General features: G+C 36.4%; 1 protein-coding gene across 2 annotated transcripts in view; it reads right to left on the bottom strand.

The window, feature by feature from the left end:
* Positions 1–20,392, bottom strand: part of TARBP1 (TAR (HIV-1) RNA binding protein 1) — a 39,790-nt gene that overhangs the window by 17,695 nt on the left and 1,703 nt on the right. The window contains exons 3-17 of one of the 2 annotated variants that reach the window (XM_050894332.1): positions 20,102–20,171; positions 19,096–19,244; positions 17,919–17,971; positions 15,977–16,074; positions 14,590–14,725; positions 13,440–13,536; positions 12,484–12,573; positions 10,591–10,729; positions 9,276–9,278; positions 8,833–8,929; positions 8,362–8,537; positions 5,055–5,152; positions 2,802–2,963; positions 980–1,173; positions 26–281 (exon numbers count right to left, since the gene is read on the bottom strand). In XM_050894332.1, the coding sequence (XP_050750289.1) occupies positions 26–281; positions 980–1,173; positions 2,802–2,963; positions 5,055–5,152; positions 8,362–8,537; positions 8,833–8,929; positions 9,276–9,278; positions 10,591–10,729; positions 12,484–12,573; positions 13,440–13,536; positions 14,590–14,725; positions 15,977–16,074; positions 17,919–17,971; positions 19,096–19,244; positions 20,102–20,171 (1,818 nt within the window). The remainder of the gene's footprint in view (positions 1–25; positions 282–979; positions 1,174–2,801; positions 2,964–5,054; positions 5,153–8,361; positions 8,538–8,832; positions 8,930–9,275; positions 9,279–10,590; positions 10,730–12,483; positions 12,574–13,439; positions 13,537–14,589; positions 14,726–15,976; positions 16,075–17,918; positions 17,972–19,095; positions 19,245–20,101; positions 20,172–20,392) is intronic. The other variant, XM_050894331.1, reaches the window with a different exon arrangement.

Here is a 20,392-nt window from a genome sequence, read left to right as displayed (position 1 = left end):
ATCATGCAGTTGTTTTATCTTTTACCTTGGGAACAAGGACTTTCATGCAGTCGAACACAGGTAAAACTTGGTCTGAAGGAAGAATATTTAGGGCTTCTAATGCAGACTGTAGAATTTTTCTTGACCTTTCAACTGTAGACAATGACATTTCTGAAGTTTCTTCATACTCTGGAGCCAGTGTTGGAAATGAATTTAAAATGAAACGAAGGCAAATCCACTGGTCACGAACATAGCGTGCAACAATTTTCCCCCATCCTTGAGATGTTGTTTCTTCACATAAGCTGTAAGGAGAGTATTATTCTTAAATATATATGGTATTAATTTATCCTGCACATTCCTACTCCACCAGGAACAGCTTAACTGTACAAACTCACTATACTTCTTCAAGACGCTAAAATTTACACAGGTTCAAGGGGAGACTGGACAAGTTCATGGAAGAGAAATCGAGAAATAAAGTTTTTTAAACAGAGAAAAATCAGTTCTGGGCTCAGGCAGACTCATTAGTCATAAACATCTGGGAGAGTATTCAGTGGAAACATCACTATATGCTGGCCATCTTTTTTTGTTACCCAAATATTTGGTTTTGGCCCTCAGGCTTGCTCTGGGCTTCCCTTTCCCCACAGTAAATAATTTCCATTTAAACTTGCTTGCGTACATGCTATGGTTTTGTACAGTGTCTGTATATATATATATATATTTAAGCTGGCATAAGGATAAGCGATGTTCAAAGCTAGCTCTGGCTTCATAGCACTAGAGGACTGCGCAAAAGAACCTTTGGTCTGACCAATTATGGCTGCTTTAACATTCTAAAACCTGAATGTTAAGACAAAAGAGCAACTGAATGAATAGTTTGTGTTCAGAATTCATTTTTATCTTGGCAAAAAGTTATCAAAGAACAGGAAAGGCCAGCACCTTAATCACTGCTCCACGCTAATCAAATTTATTCTGGAGAATTACTGAAGCTATAGCACAGACATACCTACTTTCTTCTTCAATATAAGATGGCTTCTTTAATACTTCATTGAATTGAGAAAAGGAAATAAATCTTTTCAGAGCATCCACAGAAGGCAGAGATTCAAGGTGCGCTTCAGGTTTCCGATCCATTATCTCACAAACTGCTGTAAGTGAAGCCATGCTAGCTACTTTTTTAATTTGTTCTTTAAGCTTCGGCTCCTAATTAAAACCAAATCATACATGAACAAACATGCACCAACTTCTTCTAATACGATACAAATAACCTACTGATACATTTGATAATCCTCCTATTTGTATCACCTCAGACATCATAAGGTGCATCCTTCTGCTTCCTGATTTTCTTACCCTATGCACAACACAGCTTTGCTTGGCTGGGTCACCGCAATCAATCACAAGTTGCGAGCATTGAAAAAAGTATAAATCTTGCAAATTACAGTCAGTTATTCATTAAGTGCAGGTGCCTAGCTCGACTATGATGGAACACTTCTATCTTGCCAGGTAGCAGTTTATATATATTGCTGGATAGCAATCAGAAAAAAGATGTGGGTCCACGTAGTCAGAAACCCAATGCAACAAGACAGCTGAAATTCGGACTACCACATGCTAACTGCTCCAAGAGGCTAAAAGGTCACAACACCTACTATGGTTACTTTGTGTGATAAACGCACATATTCAAAGCGGCACGAAATAAAAAGTCTCAATAAAAAAAAGTTAATAAGCATATAGTTCCCTAATAGTATTAAAAGCTCAATTTTACTTAAATATCTTCAAGTTACTTTCAGCTGTCTAGAGCACAGAAAAGATTTTTCTCATCTGTAATTACTCAGCATTTTCTTTTTTCTTCTTAAACTGAAGATGTATAATATGTGCAACTGAAGAAATCATCATGACAATACAATTCCACTGAATTCAAAATAAGTTGGTAGAGGTCCCCAGTGAACACTAAGTTTGAAAATGTTTACTTTGAAACTACTGAAGTATGTAATTCACATAACCAAAAGGAAAAAAAAAAAAAAAATTAAGTCTTGCTCTTTGTTTCCTTAGAAAAGTAAACCTAGAAAATCAAATACTTAAAAATCTTTTACTGTGTTATTAACTGTTCTTGATCAATAATTCAACCCCAAAAATACCAAATATTATACTGCCCAACAAATCTTAATTTAAATCTCCTCCTTTTATAGAACTTATTAATGTTTCTTTACCTTTTGAAAATATATCTATTTCAGATATACTAGCCTAATACATACAACTATGGGACAACGAAGATAACTATATGAAAAAGCCAAAACAATGCTGGGTTCTGGAATTCCTTTTTCTCTGTATGTTCCAGCTTGGAAAATCAACATATCATTAATACAAAAGGCATTTTCATTTAACAGTAACTTCCTCTGTAAGATCTGTTCATATTTGAGGGAAAAGCTTTTGAGTACACATAGTCCATTATTACAACTAAAGTTTTACTTTAGCTATATAGACATCTAAACAATGTAATATAAGAAAACAAAAGTACTAAAAATCTTAGCTACAAATATTTTACATTAACATTACACTACCAACTAAAGACACATATGTGTTAGGGAATATATATACACATACATATTCACACAAACTCTTAATTATTTTATAATATATTATATATATTTATATTAATACATAAAATATATAACAAATATTTGTACATTAAGTTATAGTTACAGTATGTTTATGTAATTATTTATATATAATCTAAATATTATATAAACATTACAGATAAAATATTTATTTTAATTAACATTTACTGGTTTATTTCATATTAATATTTACTGTTGTAAATAATGTTAAATTACCTCTTCACAATTTCTATCCTGAAGATTACGAATAGACGCATTTGTCAGGGACAAAATGAAATTCTTGATAGATGGTACTCTCTTCCAGCTGACTTGCAAGCACAAATTCACTATCTCTGGAATTAAAGCTAAGTATAGATCACAACGATCCAGATCACCAACCTAAAAATGAGGAAACAAAGGTAAACTGAAGCATTAAGAGGAAGAAACTTAAATTGAAAAGAAAGAAAACTAATAGTAACAGTGATAGCAGAAGGAAAACAACAGCAGTCATTGCAGTTGAACAATGTTTTCTTTAATTTGGGGGATTTTTTTTTTGGTGGTTGTTTTTGGGTGGTTTTTTATTATTTTTTTATATCTTTTCACCTTATAGGTTCTTTTAGCTTTAGGGCTCTGGAGTATGCCTTAGAAGAAACAGTGTAAAATTCTGAAAGAAATCTCCACTTCTTTTAATTGGTAAGTTCACTTAACTTCCCTTCCTGGACCCAAAGGAATGCCATGTAAAAACACCTGAGCCAGGCCGAGTATCAGAAGCGGTGTTCAAAGCCAACTCAGTTATCAGATCACAGCACAGCACTGCACCCTGTACAGACACAACAGCGCGCCTTGCGCTTCTTCCCCAACTACATTTTATCTCATGGCTATATCTTGCTTGTTTTATGGCTTTTTATTCTCCTCTTGTATTTGCAACTTTTCTTCACCTATCATAAAACACACCTCTGCATAAAGCCATGCACTCAAGGAACCGCACAAACAAAAAACTTTTCCTTCTTTACTTTTGAGAGAAAATACACCTTTGAATTTTCACTGACTTTCAGACGCCGTTCTCCTGATGCAACTCTAACTTTTGCTTTGACGCAGGACCAATTTTCACATCAATCTTCCATCGCACTCACGTTTTGGGGACTGTCCACTACCAGATTTACCTACTTTCTTTGCATTTCCCCTTCAATTTGTACTTTCCATACTGTTTCTGAGAAAGTACCCCAGAGTCCCATGCTCCTCTCCAAGTTTCCACCCTTGCAGGAACACATGCTTTCCTTTCCACTCCAACTTACAGACTTTTTTCACTCTCCCAAACACGAGAAGCAAATTTGACTTCTGTTCATTATCATTTCTGCACACTTGTCCATGTAACTTTCTCCATGAAGCCTAAATTGGTTTTCTTTTCTAAACTCACTCTTCATTAAATAATTCTAAAAATGCCACTTTACATTTTGTCCATCTCCTCGTTGCAGTCGCCTCTTTCTTTCCAATCTTTCTGGTCTTCTCCATGCTTCCCAATCATCTATCCAAATACAACCTACTAAATTAACAATCTTTCAACTGATGTCTTCTCTTTAAATCTCTGTTTTGGTTTTCTGCCTTTTATGATACAAAATTAAAGGTGACACAATTAAAGGTCACAATTGAAAGAATTGTGAAGATCTTACAACTTTGTATTTTCTCTTACACAATGTCCTTCTCTTGAAACTCCTAATCTATTTGTACTTCGCTTTCAAAGTTCCTGCTTCACATTTCGTGCAGCTTTTGAGTATTAGCCTCCTTTTCAGCTTCCACCAATCCCTCTTTCTCAAATCTGTTTTCTTCCAAGAATAACACCACTCTCCTCATCAACATTAAATTCTAATTCCTTTTTCTCCATCTGGAAACATCTGTAAATGTTTTGCTTTACATGTCTTATGGTTTTTTATTTATACATCACTTGAAAGCTCTTTAAAGAAAGAAACATGTACCTCCTCCTCTCTCTCTAAAAAGCATTGCAGTTCTTCAATACGTTCAACAGGGTATTTTTAAAGAAGTCAAACTCCTCTACCATCAAGTCATTTTGCTTAAAAAGTCACAGGTTTCTTTGAGGTATAAATACTGGCCACAGCAACGAGCAAACAGTGGAAGATAGTCAATAAAGATGTTAACCAGGCTGAGTACTAAAAGTCTCCAAACATCTTATGTCCACAACTGTACTAGTAGATACGATACAGTATGATGATAAGTCATGATTTCTTACTATACCATTTCTTTAGATTTGAGAAGAAACAAGCAATATGGACTACAGACACTAAACACCACTTGTCAAGACACCTTTTTTTTTCTCTATTCTTACTGTGCCCATTCAAAAAAAAGTTAACAGAAGTGTTTCTATGCAAATTGACTTTCTAGGTGTTTAAAGATTTGATATGAAAATTAGGAACACTGGTACATCAAATTAACAAGCAAAACCACACCAAAGTATGTCTCATTATAATTACTTACAGTGCTTAACTCATTTGTAGTAAGCCGTCGGAGAACAAATTCAAGAATACTCTCCACAGCTGTCATGAGGGATTTCCAGATAAAAAACAATACCCCATCTGTGTGAAGAGAAAAAAAAACAACAAAAAAAAGTATTAACATACAATTTCCTTAAGAAATTTATTATATCATGCAGATTTAATTAAGTTACAGAGTCAAAGTTATACGGTAATAAGTATTCAAATACCTAAGAATACCTTAAAACAGCTCTGTACTCTTTAGCAGTGTAAGCCATAGGGCTGAAAGAATTAAACCAGATGATATTCTTCCCTGAGATTTATCATGAGTTAGTGAACCAAAAACCACACAAGACCAGAAGACCAAAGCACAATTTTCCAACTTTCAATGCACACTTTTGTCCTATTCCCAACCCCCTGCACAAACAGCTTATTAATGAACTTACTCTTTAATAAAGAACAAAAGTTTCCATATCCAGCAATTAATTGTATGTGAGAAAAATGCAGTTATCCATTTCTAACATGTACAGAAGTGAAAACTGTTTTTTGATTGCTTTTGCTGTTTAGAAATAATTCAGCTTTGGATACAGAGTAATCTTACAAGATGTCAGTCAAGTAGCTTCCTGGCTTAACATTGTAAATGAAAACGCAAGGTTACAACACGAAATGCGATACTTTCTCCAAGACACAGCTAGGCTACAAAGTATACCACATGTGCATACCATTTCACAAATGAAACGACACAAGTTTATTACACAAGGGAGGTAGGTCACTCTGGTAAGATATATTTAACCATAAGCACACTTCAATCTGTGCTTCAAGGGTAAGGGCTAGCTGAAAGCCAAAGAAATAACGTATTGATATGAAAATGGAGCCAAAATACTCTGCATGACCATCTTGTTCTAAAAAAAAAATCGGTCATTAGTTTCAGTATTTAGGAGAGTTACCCAGAGGTTATATCTGCTGTGTCTTTCTGGAGTTGACCCAAAGTTACACTTCATGTAGCGAAATTATTATGAAAGGGAAGACCTTCAAAAGGTAGAAATATAAAGGGACGTATTTCCAGAAATTCCAAATCTATATTGTACTTAACTTTCAATGTTCTCTATTAAAATGGCTCCTTGGACTGCATTTCTAATGCTTGATTTGTTTAGAAGAAACAGTTTAACTATGTCAGATTATCACATTTGATCATAAGTCTCAAATCACTAAAACATCTGCAATCAAAATTCAGAAATTCTTCAGATAAACATTTTGGACATAAAATCCAATTCACTACCAGTGGCTCTGTAACATTATAAAAAAAAAATTAGAAAAAACTTGCTGTTTAAAATAGTGAAGTCTAACAACAGTACACACAGCAAGACCTGTAGAAAAATGCATTTTGGACATGTCTATCCCCATTAAAGTATTCTTAAATAAAACACTTCCCAATTGTTATTGTTTTACAAGCTTAAATTCCTTTCTTCTTCCCTCCCATTTTATCATTTTCCATTTGACAGACAGGACTTTTCACCTCCTGTTTAATCAACACAGAAACAAAACTTCTGTATTTTACAGCATTACTCTTCCTGCCCCTCAACACAGTCAATTCACAGCTGCGGAAACAAGGTTTATTACTTGGCTTTCCTGTGCAGGAGGAAGAAGCACAAAAACGTTGTAGGAAATAACATAAGAAAAGTAATCCTTGTTTAACATAACACAAAACCACATAATATTACAAGTCCAATTCTGAAAGCCTCTTGAAAGACTCTGCTGACGATGAGCTGTACTGGAGTACCTATGGGGGCGTTCAAAAGGATGGAGACACTGCGATGCTCAGCCTTCCCATGCCTTAAGAACTGTGTTAGCAGAACTTAGCATGCTAAGTCAGGCATCAAAATTCCCAAAGCAGGAGCAATCCATTACATCTACATTAACAAGCATGTAAGGAAATAAGGCACACAAGGAAATTATTTACAGAGTTCAATTCTTGATGCTAAAAACCTAACATGCACTCGCATGTGTTTTGTAGGGTTCTGCTTCAGGCTTGTTCTAGCCTCGTGCTGTAGACTAAATGCACGCTGGCAGCTGGGGCACATCTTCCAGTTTAGTTTCATTTGAAGGAATCCACTTCAGCAGTCAGAGACCATCCCACAATATGAACTTTAACAGCCTGCATAATTAGTACTCAATACTTCAGTCAAACAGCTAAAATTCAAGAGGGGGGTGAATGCATAAAGCACTTTTTAAAATGAGAGTAAGCATTTACTTCAGGGCTGCATTTAGACATCTTTATGAAACCTGGATGCAGAACCTGAAATAATTTTTTCTTCCATGTAAGAGCCTAGATCTGTGGCCCCCCACTCCAAAACTACTCTTGTATTCCATGTTATAAAAACACTGGGGGAAAAAAAAAAAATCCCAAAATAATCTGAGGAAGCAGAAACCAAACGCCAAGATCCCTCTTGTTCCAGTTCAGCATCCTCATTCATGATAATAATATTGCAATTCTTCATTTTTCCTCAGGAAGAAAATATAGGTCTATTCTGGTTAGAAACTGATGAAGTTCTCACAAAAGGAGTAGTAAGGACTCCATAGCTTTTGTTCAGACTCTCCTGAAAGGTCTACAAGTTAAAACACTCAATCTGTGGGGGACCAAAACTCCCGGACAGTCAGATCAGCAGGCTTGTGCTTAAGTGGGCACCTCTTAACCTCCTTGCTTCTAACCAAGGTCAAACTAAAGCAAGTCAGTTAAGCACGCCTACTGAAATCGTGCCTAATACTGTGAAATAATCAGAGGCATCCTGTCTTTTGCAGTCTGAACAGCGTTAGTTGAGACAAAATTACCTACCAGCCAACTCAGAAAACAGTATGTCAAGCAGGATCACTTTATGTACTCAGGGAAGGCTCTGGCTGAACCTGTAGCAACTAAGCAGGTTAGGCTGGGTTTCAATACTAACTTCTTTCTCAAGTGTCTAAATGATTTATAGAATCCATACATAGGCAAAGAATAGGCCTGTAAGTATTTGTAATACAGTCACACTCTCCAAATTTTAACTAACTGTTAATCTAATCCTAATGGATAACAATTGCTTTCTCAGAAGGCTTCCACATTGTCAATTCCCAGTCCTTGGGACACCTTCAGAAGAGGTCCTGTAGGATTGGACCCACAGCTCACTTTCATAACAGATATGCCAGATTGTCAACTTTTACATTTACCACTTCTAGGCTGGTATTAATTTGACAATATAGCCTTAAAACAGTAAGTACCTTAGTTTTAGTTAGACTATAATTAATATAAGACACAGTATACTGAAGATATCACTAACCATCTTGTGTATTGGAACATTTTAACGAACGGGTCTGCAATAACTTCAAGAGAAGCTGTAGGCTTTTATCTGTTTTCAGTGTTGGTATGTAAGCATTACTGCCAAGTTTCATCAAGACATCCAGAAGAGGGTTCAAGAAAGCCTCTAGTTCAATCCATTCTATGTTGCTTTTTCCACTACACAAAAACAAAAATTAAAAAGAAAGTCTTCTTCTGAGTATCTGCCTTAAGTGCTGAAGTCACTTATGGAAATAAATAGGACACACGTTTCCAAGTCACTTAAGTATCTTTAGAAATGTTACCCAGTATGCTTGCAGCAACAGTTGGACAAGGGCTAAGGAATGATCAGGCTGACCAAAAGTTTACAGAGAAAAATGGACAGCTTCCTGACTTGATCAGGCTTCTACCAGATCCTTCAGGAGTGAGGGGGTTGAAAAATAGAGAAATGTAAAATAAGATATTTCATACTTACCTGTATTTGTTCCTCATCTGCTCCACATCTGCAGCCAACAGAATCATTGTTGCGACAAGTTTAGCTTCAAACCAGTCAGGCATAAAGCAATTTTCTCCTGATTAAAGATATTTTAAGGTTTCCACAGTATTTAAAAAGTAGGAAAACAACAATTAATGCTAACAAGAATATTACTACTAATTTTTTGCATTCTTTTATCTAGATATAAACTAAACTCAAACACAATTGCTTTTCCTCTATGCTTCAAAAGAGACTAATCTCATTGGCGTCTATGCTGAAATCAATTTTAGGCAATGTGTTATATTATGTAGTAGCATATATTATGTAGTAGCTCCCAACAGACTTTTCTATTGTTTTAAAAAATACATTAGCATATTCAAATGAAGTTAACCAAGAACTTAATTCCACCATGCTTCGTCAGAAACATCAGCTGTGACTTTGACCAGCTAAAAGTTATATGAAGAACTAAAACTATGCTGTCAAAAGGAAATAAAAACCCCTGAAGTTTCTCTTTTCATCGATCTCTTATGCAGGACTACATCATCACACTTATAAAATTGTTTCTTAAATAGTAGTACCTAAGCTGGTTTTAGGGTTTTTTGACTGGTATGTTTTTGGCTTTGGAAATTTAGAAAGCAAAACACACTTTGGAGGTCCAGTTCAAGCAGCTGGACATGGCTGATTTTTTTTTTCCTCCACAGAGCTGCTTATAAGCGAAGATTCTTATCAAACCAGGAAATTACAAACATCACTTCTTAGAAGTGAAACACAGATGTCTGCCATGGAATTACAGATAATATAGACCAAGGACTAAACAAATATTTCAGGAAGGAGAGAAGATCTGCCAAAATTTTTAGCAAAGCATTTATCTTGGAATATCAACAGACAAAATTTGCTTGCAACTTCTCTAACAATAAGACAATCAAGTGAAGTTTCCTGGGCTGCAGGAAGCTTCTGAAGCTATTTATCATTAGCAAATTCTGACCTAGCTTTTTTATCTCCTATAGGTATAATATTTTAAAAGTGTTCAGTTTCGACTTTTGACATTGTAAAACTATATAAAACTCGCTACGATTGTAGTACTTAAGTAGCGAGTGCCACACAGAAGTTAAAAGTATTCAAAAAATCAATTTTCCATTCCTTTCAATGTATCTGAAAGAAAATTCTAAACCGAAGTTATAATAATTTAAAATGTGGCAGTGAACAAAGAAGTCCCTTCAAAATTTATCTGCATATTTATACAGCAAAGAACCTTCCTTGGTTATAACATGTGGCAGCTCATCTGCTGCCAGCAGTCCAAGATCAAAAGAACATCACTACACAGGTAGGTGTGTAATGAGCTGCGAAGCTGCCTAACTATACGGCATCTCTTCATAAAAACAAAGCTCTGCTGAGAAAAGCTATAGAACCTACATCTATTCACATTCCCTTGTGCCTTCCTCTGCCCCCATACTCCAGCACTTTCAGGCACCGTCAAAAAAGTAACAAAAGAAATCTAATGGACAAGCATCAGCGCAGCATTAAAGTTGAATATTAAGGCTTAACTTTCAATTAATACTGCAGGACTATATTTTATGAAGGAAAACTGGAATTGGAAAATAAAGTTCAAACTTAAGAATTGTGAATACCACAAATTAGGTAGAATTTGAATAGGTACAATATAAACAAACAAACAACTCTTCTAAAATCCAAAGGATTGTTGTAATTTTTGTTTAAATTATCTTCAAAATCTTTTTTATTAATAAACATTTAACTTACTTTCAGTTGCTGGTGTCTTAAGGTACTCTCCCACAAGACTGCGTACATATTGACATAATGATGATGTCTCTTGATATTCAAAATCAGAGGTTACAGACTTTCTGAAGCATCTGTCATTCACTTGCAACCAACCGCAAAGCTAAATTGAAACCAGCATGTTATTACTTAACCACATCTGCCAGCTGAGTACTGACACTACCAACATAATAGCAGCACACTAAAGCACTGTTAAACACGAGCTGTTACATCCACAAATCGACACTGTGATAGGTGTTCACTGGAGCTACCTTGAGGCTTAGCAGACTATTCCCTTCTAACTAACATAGAAAAAGGTTCTTCCAGAGAGTAATTCAGAGCATTCAAAAAAGATCACTGGTACCAATATAAGAAAACACACCGGTCTTAAAAATAAGCAAGACTGGTAAAAATTCCCTTATCTCAAAAGGGCTTCCCACAGTCAAGTGTTATCTAGTGAGACCTGCATTTATTTTTTTAAATTTTTATGCCAAAAATCAATGGAGTAAGATGAAACATACAGTATACGTAACAAGAGGACACTATGCAAAAAATCATTATATTGCTGTACAACTAACCAAAAGTTATGGCTACGTATTCAGTTGGCTCCAGTATATCCTATATGTAAAATTATTTCTTCTTTGAATTTTTTTTCCACAGTATTTTGCATCTTGCAAAGACATAAAACGTACATCCTGTGGAAATTTAAAATTTATGATCTCACTCTGCATGGTAGGCACATTTTTCTCTTTGAGACTACCCTGTTATTTCTGCCAGTGCTGGGTTCATCCAAATAGTGTGCAAATCAGAGGCAGCTCTTACACAATTTTTTTTGGCCCATATACTGGCCCATTCAGAGAGTCTCAGGATCCACATTATCTTGGACAGTAATTTCAAAACTAAAAGAAAGGGAAAACATGCACCATACTAGCAGACTATCCCTCTAAAGATAGAACAAACTTACAAAACAGTGTTCTTTTCCATCAAATGGAATTTTACAACAGATAGTTGAGGGCAAATGAGGGAGAAGTAGCCATTAAGAGAGTATACATAATATACAGAAATAACTGCCAGTAGAATCCCGATGAGCAAGAGCAGCTCCAGCTGAGGATGCTACATCCACCTGGAATCCTTAATAAAAAGAGACAGAAAAGCCCAAGTCGTGGCTCTGTGGATTCCATAAGGTACCCTGCTTTGCACTCTCTCCATGACGTTACCAACCATGTAGAGGAGTGAGCATGGATCCCTGATGGGAGAGATTACAGATACTAGTACAGGGTTACCAATAGCGATTTTAGTTCCTGCAATCATGGGCAAAGGATGCAGAAGACTAGGACTGTGATGAACACACAGAAGTCTCTTAAAGGACCAGTATTCAGGGACCAAAAGTCTGAGCAAGACCTGATTCTGATTTGCATTTCAATATGGTTATGCCCAACAGCTGCAATACAGAGATGAACTCTAGGAAACACAATGAACTGGGGCATACAAGCTCTAAAGAAGTTTAAAAAACCCCTCTGCCTCAAGAAAGAGCTGCTTCTGCAGAATTGAGAATTTCTGCATGAAGAAAGAAAAAGTCGTATTTTTCTCCTCACTCACCTTACGTTACCTTCAACTACCTTAGAATTCTTCCACTTTGAATCTGCTTAATAATTTGTTTAGGGTTAACATTAACACCTCTATAGCATTTAAAAAAAAAAAAAAATCATCACAGCTTTCAAGTGAAATATAAGTCCATCAGGACTCCACATCCAGAAATTCCAGAATGTACCAATGCAAAAGCAGCTACCTATTTAAATATTAAATTATCAATAAAATATGCATTTGTATAGGTATTAAAAAATGTCTGATGAACATTAAACCAGTTTTAGTTCTCACCTCCATCCATAACATAGTATCTCTCCTTAGGGACTCCTCTGGTCTAAGGGACAGAAGAAAACTTGAAACTTCTGGGAGGGACACTTTCTCCTGAAGAAATTAATCAAGATACAATAGTTGCCAACATAATACACAACAGATAACATCTATATAACAACTCAAGAAGTTTGCTGTCATCCAGCAAAAGTTTCAGAAAAAGAAACTGACTTTTTCTTTTCCATGACACAGACTCATTTTTGCCTCTTTGGGACCAACTTATCTTTACCAAGGAACACAATTTAATTTTCCCAAGTATTAAAATCTATCTGAAAGTTAATTAATGACTAGAAGTGCTATTCACTGATGATACCTTTTAAACAAATGTACATAAATGAGTAAGGGTCACTGGTAAGTACTATTTCTGTATTTCCAAAAGGAAATTCTGCTCAGACAAGTTTATAGCTGTAACACACACCATGGAAGACTGTACACTCATCGAGAAAGCAAGCATGTTATAAGACAAACAAAACATGAATACTTTGACTACTGAATAATTAAGGTCTTGCTATTTCAACATTAATGGTAGTTTTATCATTCTGGTATTATGAATACTTTTATTCTCTTACGTATTTCAGGAAAGTCCATTTAGTTTCTATCTGCTAAAACCTGAGTTTATACAGTGGATATCATAATAGGATACTATTCCATAACTACTGCATAAAAACCCTACAAGACAACATCAACTAATGAAAGGTAATGAAAAAAAATACATCTTATGAAAACCAAAGTTAACAGAAGCATACCCATACTTATACAGCACAATTTAAGTAGTCACTAAAAAAAATTGCAAATCCAGCAAAATCAGTTGTTCTATGTTGTATTTAGCAATTTTTTGAATACTGTTTACCCTGTAAAAGTGTTAGTGTATTTCTATTACACCAGGAAGATAAAAAAAACCAACACAAAACCGAACTCACCACATCTGTCAAATGCATAGCTGTTTGAAGAAGATAGCACTGAGCAGCTCCACGCAACAAAATCTGATGTGTAATCATAGTACACTGGAGGACATCTCTGGAAAGGGGAAAAATATGCACTGTAGAAAACACTCACTTAGGGTTTAAACATTTTCATGTATTTGCTAATTATTAACTATTTTCAACATATTAGATTGTATTTAACAAACATATTCTACTAAGTATAACACAATCATTGGCTGATCAGACACCATACAATCCAGAACCAAGACTACTGCTATGTATACTTTCAAAAACTAATACTAAAACTTGGATAAGCATATACCTGACAAAATAAAAAGCATTGGGGGGGGGGGAGGGGCAGCAAAACAAAACCAGAACTAAAGGTACAGTCCCCACAAACACATCAGTTCAAACGGATAATTTAATATTTGCATTTCTATCTGTAACAAATATAGAAATAAAATATGTTTGCTACCAAATTCTCACTCTAGCACAAAATTGAAAGAAACCTTCAATGATCTTTTATCAGCAGAGGTGTGTCTGACTTTTTTTTTGGTAAACTACTTTTATCCAATATTCCTTCAACCACCAGTAAGATTTTATTTCAAAGCTCAAATTTGATTAAACTGGAATAATGACTGATTTTTAGTGGCTCTAGGAAGTGAAAGTAGACACTTAGGAAACATCGGTGTGATTAAGGACAATATGCATGCCAAGAACTTCTACATAGCCTTTTATTTACAAGTCTTTCAGTTTTCAGTTTTGTGGGCTGTCCCCTGATACAGCCTCTACTGCCATTAAACAAGGTTTTAATGTAATCAGAAGAAAAGGAAGAAGTTTGATATATATCAGCTAGGAAGTATGGAAGACCAGGGAAAAATGATGCCAAAAAAGAAGCAATGAGAAAGGTCTGAAATGCAAAACACACTTTTTTTTTTTTTTAAGTCACACAGAGACATAAATACATTGGTTCTTAAATTGCTTTCCTCTGTGAATTAGACATAAAGGAGACAGAACCTTCCATTCCCATGCACAACCATCACATCCTCCCAGAAGTAAGAAACATGAATTAAATTCTGGCTCTCCAGATGTTCAGCACATTTCTTTAGAAGAAGTCTGTAAGAACACAATGCAGCGTACATTTTACCTTAAAGCATGAAGTCCTTCAGTGCCCAGTACTTTACACGCAGGGATATATGCCAGAGCCATAGAAAGAAACAAAATGGGAACAGCACACCAATGCCTACTTGTCATCTTCTGAATAAATTTTAACAGGAAACTACCTTAAAATAAAAGTAAACAAAACAAATAATCCAGAGTGATTTCTTGTTCTCCAATGCATTTCAATGACACTGACCCCAGCAGGAGAGTGTTATGATCATTTCTGAAAATTAAATGAAAGACAACAGAATAATTTCCTAATTATTTCAATGAAAAAAGTACGTTCCAAAGAAGTCTGTCAGTAAGGTAACATGATAAGGAGGTAACCAGAAATAAACCTCATTTTGGCTTTGGTGAACTGCACTAATCACCATATTCAGTAATGGAATTTTAACTCTGATTGTTTTGAGTACTAGACAATGCCTTTTTTAAGCTGTTACTCAGTCTGTGTGATGGCAGACCAAAGTACACAGCGATTCAACCAGTTTAATGGATGCTGGCACGGCCAAAGCAAGCCTCAACAAGACATCACAGCTACAATTTGTAGAAGCAGGTCACCCAGTCTCAGGGTTGCTAATCACAGACCCTCCATTTTGTGATAAAATATATGCCTTGGGACAGGGCAGAGAAACAGGGCATCTATGGCATCACAAACATGTAAGGGGTTTCCTACCAGAATATGTACCTGTAGATACAGGATACTGAACAGAGCTGGTCCTAGCCTTATTTAATCTAATTAGACCAGATATTAAATTCTGGTCTGTCAAAGGTTGCTCCTTCTTTTCAGCCTACACTAACACCAAAATTTGGAACAATCTCAGAAATCTTCCTCCATCCAAGCTCACAATAAAAGAATCCTTATTCAGCTTCTGCTTCAGCACTTAGACTAGCTCTTTTGAATGCCTAATTACACAGGTTGTGACTAAAAAACTCTGGCAGACAGGTTAAAAAAAAAAACAACCAAATCCAAACCAAAAACCCACACCAAGACCCCCCAAAACAAATACAAGAATAGTTCTAAAGATTTTGCTTAGCACAGTATTATCTACACTGACAAATAAAGAAAAAAGAATCTGCAAATACTGTTCACCTTCAGAACTTAGGAGTTTGGGTTTTTTTAATAAAAAAAAGTAAGTCTGGTTCAGTTTGCCCCTAAAACAATTTTGTAGCTTAATACTGCAGCATCCCTCAAAGCCTCTGAAGACCTCTCTCTTCTCTGGAAACTCCACTGCCCCAAGGAGAACTACTCCTTTTTTCTCTCAACTAATGTAGAAAAATAGTGGTAAACATTTACATGAGATACAGAAAATGGGTCTACAGTTTTTATTTGGCTTCTTTATTTAAAAAAAGATAACAGTGAAATTGAAACATACCTTTTTCTTCCTCTGGAAGAAGCATGAGATAAGTAGCCAAAAACTTCTGTAGCCTCATTCCCAAAGGAGGACAGGCTCCCATTAACTGACCTGGTGTCCTGTTGGGTTTTAAAACATCAAATACACAACTGGCATGTTAACAGCTATGAGTAGGATTGCCCCTAAACAAAAACAAAGTGCAGTTGAGTGGTTAATTCACTGCAGAGACTGCTCCAACAGGCCACAGAGATGGAGTGCATCAGCTTGCATCCTCCGCTTATCCCAGTATTCCAACAGCACCCAGCAAACACACAGAAGACGGGGACGGTCACAACAGGACATGGTGACAGCACACTCTGGCACTCAAGCACAGCCTCCAGTCAAGTTACTCAGGACTGAGAGCCTCTTACGGTGAGCCCGCAGTAAGAAACAGCACTGTCAGTTCAACCCTGTGCCCGCACCCACAGAATGACACGGGCCTCTGGGAGCAGGCTGCCAAGGCCCATGGGACAAGATCAGTGGTATACAGCGGGGATGCGACCAGTCTGATCTGGAGAACAGCAAAAACAAGTTACCTACACAAGTGTGCTAGGGAGCAAGGATTTCTCCCTGGAACAGGTTATAAAGTCAGTATAAACAAAACCACTGACCAGCACAGAAGGTTTTCAGTAAAGACACAAGAAACACTCCATGAAACCAAAAGAGACAACCTATGTCCTATCAGAAGTCTCAGGATCCTGACTACCAAGGATTAGCATCAGACAGTCATGAGATTTTACAGTCTTCTCTCATACAGCTTCACATTAACCATAACAACTCTGTACATTCTTGGTATACTCAAGCATGCACCCTCCTCTACATATGCCAATATGTTTCACCAGAAATACAGAAGCTAGAAGAGAAGATTATGAAGCATTGATCCAACACAGCTCTAACACACACACCGAAACACTCAGCACTTGCTTCAACTTCTGACCTCCCATCCGTGTGTGCCCATGGAAAGCCTACTGCAGCCACCTAACTGAGATGAGAAACGCGTAACCGCTGCAAGAGCCCAAAGAGGTCACATTTGCCCCATCATGTTTAGATGAAACAATCTATTTTGACTACATTTTATCCAGAATCACCTAATCCAAACTGATCACCAGTTTAATAAGCGACAGTCACATTTCCCGTCCCCCTCCCCAAAAAGTGCATCAGTTGCAGTCGAGTGTCAACTTTTCTGGCTGCCTAACCAGGTCAGCCAGTCAAGCCTCCTCCAAGATCGTTCTGAACTGAGTTTCAGATTGCTAGCTGAATCACCCAAGCCATTGCATCTGCCATAATGCTGAGCGCATGAAGTGCATTCAGCACTTTATTCCTCATTCTCGGTACTTTCCATGCAACTAGCACAAAGGACTGAATGCCATCAGTACACTGAATGTATACCAACTTGTAACTCCTCAAACTTTTATCTGTTCTTTATGTATTTACACCAAGGGAGACCACTGTCATCTGTCGACCGCAAATAGTCTCCTGTGAAAAAGTATTAATTTCCCAAAAGATAATCAGGCACTGTCAAAAAAACACTTCAATCAGTTATGAATTGGCAATAATTAGAGCAGCCCGTTCTTTCTGTATGGCAAGAAAATGAGAAGATCAATTAATAACTTAATGAATTATTTTTTTATGGTATCTCGCTTCATTTCCAAATTAATATTTCAACACCAGGTGTACAATAGGACCTTGATGCATCCCTATGTTGCTATTACTAGGATTAAATTGAACCTACTTCATCTTACTCACAGCCACCCACCTTTGCTGAAAAACTCTTTACCTGTCAGTAAGTTTAGCAACACCGTTTGTTTATTAATGTGTTTTCCTTTAGCCAAGATTTTACCCACATACTCAAACGAGTATTATTAGAATACATTTCCAATAATCAACACATCTTAAAAAAAATAGAAAAGAATCAGTGGCTTACCTGCTATAGAGGGAACTTTCTGAGAGTGCGTCCATTAACGGTCCAACAACAAACTGATAAAAGGAAACAAGAACAATGGCTAAATGTACACTTGCAGGGCACTGTTACATAGAGGCTACACTTATTTCACCAGACTTTAAAAGGACAGAGTCAGAAATTAGAGAACACTCTTGCTAGTAGCAAATAGTAGGAGCAAAAAGAGGAGGAAACTGAAAAGAAGGGGGAGCAGGAGAATAAACAAACAAAGCAATTTTTTCACTAGGTACATTTCAGAGAGCATTGTGAAAGGTGCAGGCAAATAAGAAATCCTTTTGGGAAAGAGATGGAGAAAAGATATTTAAACATGAAATAAAAGAAAGACTAGGGGCCAACACAAGTAGAAAGATTTAGGGTGTGTTTTAAGGTTGACTGGATTTCAAGTTAGTCATCAAGAGGCTGACTTAATTTGTATAAATCAGAAATGTTAACCTCTGAGGGCAATGCGCCTTCTGTGAAGGAGAGAAGGAAGAAATAATAGTATAATATAGATCATTCCTTACTAAGGTGCAGGCTGGTTGGGGAGTCAACCTACATATAATACTAATAAAAAAAATTAAGAACTTACAATATTTCTTCCCACATACAGAATATTTTAAAGTGTGGTTTTAAATGGGATACAGTAATATACTGATTATACTACAGAGACATTCACCTCCTCACAGGGTTATCTAGCAATGGATCTTCAAAATCCGTCCTTGAGTGCATACTGACAACATGCACAGACTTGAAGTCTGTTGACCAGGTTTATCCAAGACTCTGTTCCATCTATTAATATTAACTAATAATTTTGGAGAGGTTCAGGGGACTCTGAAAATCTGAAGCATCAACCACTCCTCTGAGAATTTCACTTCTGGTAACAAATCTCAATAAATTGGGAGCCAACTTTAATTAGAGAGCATGAGTTTGAAATACGGGAATGAATGACTGCACTCAAAAACGCATTCCCTCTAGCCCGGCCATTTTTCAAGTAATTATACGTTTGATGCTACTTACAAATATTGCTATCACTTGCACAGCTAAATAAGAGGGTACTTTTACAGAACGTGTCTAATTCCAATGCTACTGAGGCAATCAGTGTTATGATATATTACAAATTAGAACATCTGCTTGTTCTGGCAAGTAACAGTAACACCCTTACCTCCGAAAAACCAAGTGAATTTGGAAGATGCTTTGTTTCATAAAGCTCCAGAAAATGAAGAATGCCTTCCTTTGTCAATGTTTTATTCTCACTCTCAAACATTCGTTTATAAATGCACATGTGCCACGATGGGTGAAACAACCAACAACCTGTTACAAAAGCAAATCCTTCTAAACTGACACAGAAATGACAGTGACACATTCACATACTAAGACACAACATACTGACATTCTGGACAACATCATAGGCAATTCACAGGACATTTCAAAAAGATGATTGTAGCTATTAGATTTATAAAAATACCCTGCTAAATCTCCAATACAAAGAAAAAAATTAACATGGCTTTCAAAACTTACCCTCTAAATTTTAGTAGTTACAAATTAAAATGACTAACAAGTGCAAAACCCATGTCCTTTTTCCTGCAACTCTCCTCATACCAACCCTGCATTCACCTGCAACGCTTTCACATTAATACTCTTCTCACTTTACAAATCTCTAACATCTTGCACCACCTAATTAGATGTGCTCCATTTTGCCCTACAGAAGATGACATTATATCCTCCAACATGCTGTCTCAGCACTCATTTTATTTCTTCTCTCCCCACTTCCGAGGAGTTGGGGGTTTTTTCCCCTTTTACAGAGTTGTGCAGGTGACTTGGCGCATATGACCCACCCCAAGAATCTCTGGCTTTGTTTTATTTTCACATTAGCTGAAGTAAAGCAAAATGTAGTGGAAAAGGACCATTTAGTTGGGTTTGCTGACAGAGAAAAATATGTCAAGATAACATAGTAAGCAATAAGCATATGCTAGGATTTCTTCTTCTCGGAGCAGAGCGGCACTGCCTGTGCACGTTTGCCAAGCAACCTATGCACATAGCAGACCAACAAAAACTGGAATAGCCACCCAGAAAACAGCTAATTTGAGAAACAAAACATAACAAAAAGCTGCTAGCGTGACTTAACTGCCTAATATTTAAGAGACGTTTCAGAAAAAGTTATATCTTACCTTTTTCCCTTGATATAGCATGCTCATATAAACTGTTTAGTTTTGGTAATACTGGCTTTATGACATGGATCTGAAATGCAAATCAGATGTAAGTAGTCAGTTTACATCTCAAACCTAGGAACTGGCACTTACTCACGGGCTAGAATTTACTATCAATAGCATTAATATAATAATTGACAATATAACTGCATTTAAATAAACCTGCAACACCTGTGCAGCTGATCTCAGCACTTGGTATGTAACACTCAATCGTAGTTTAGCACTGAACAAAACCTGATAGTTCCATGCTAC

The sequence above is a fragment of the Gymnogyps californianus genome, chromosome 3 (assembly GCF_018139145.2).
Source record: "Gymnogyps californianus isolate 813 chromosome 3, ASM1813914v2, whole genome shotgun sequence".
In the NCBI taxonomy this organism is placed as follows: Eukaryota; Metazoa; Chordata; class Aves; order Accipitriformes; family Cathartidae; genus Gymnogyps; species Gymnogyps californianus.
The sequence above is the reverse complement of the archived record's forward strand: the minus strand, read 5'-3'. Positions and strand labels throughout refer to the sequence as shown.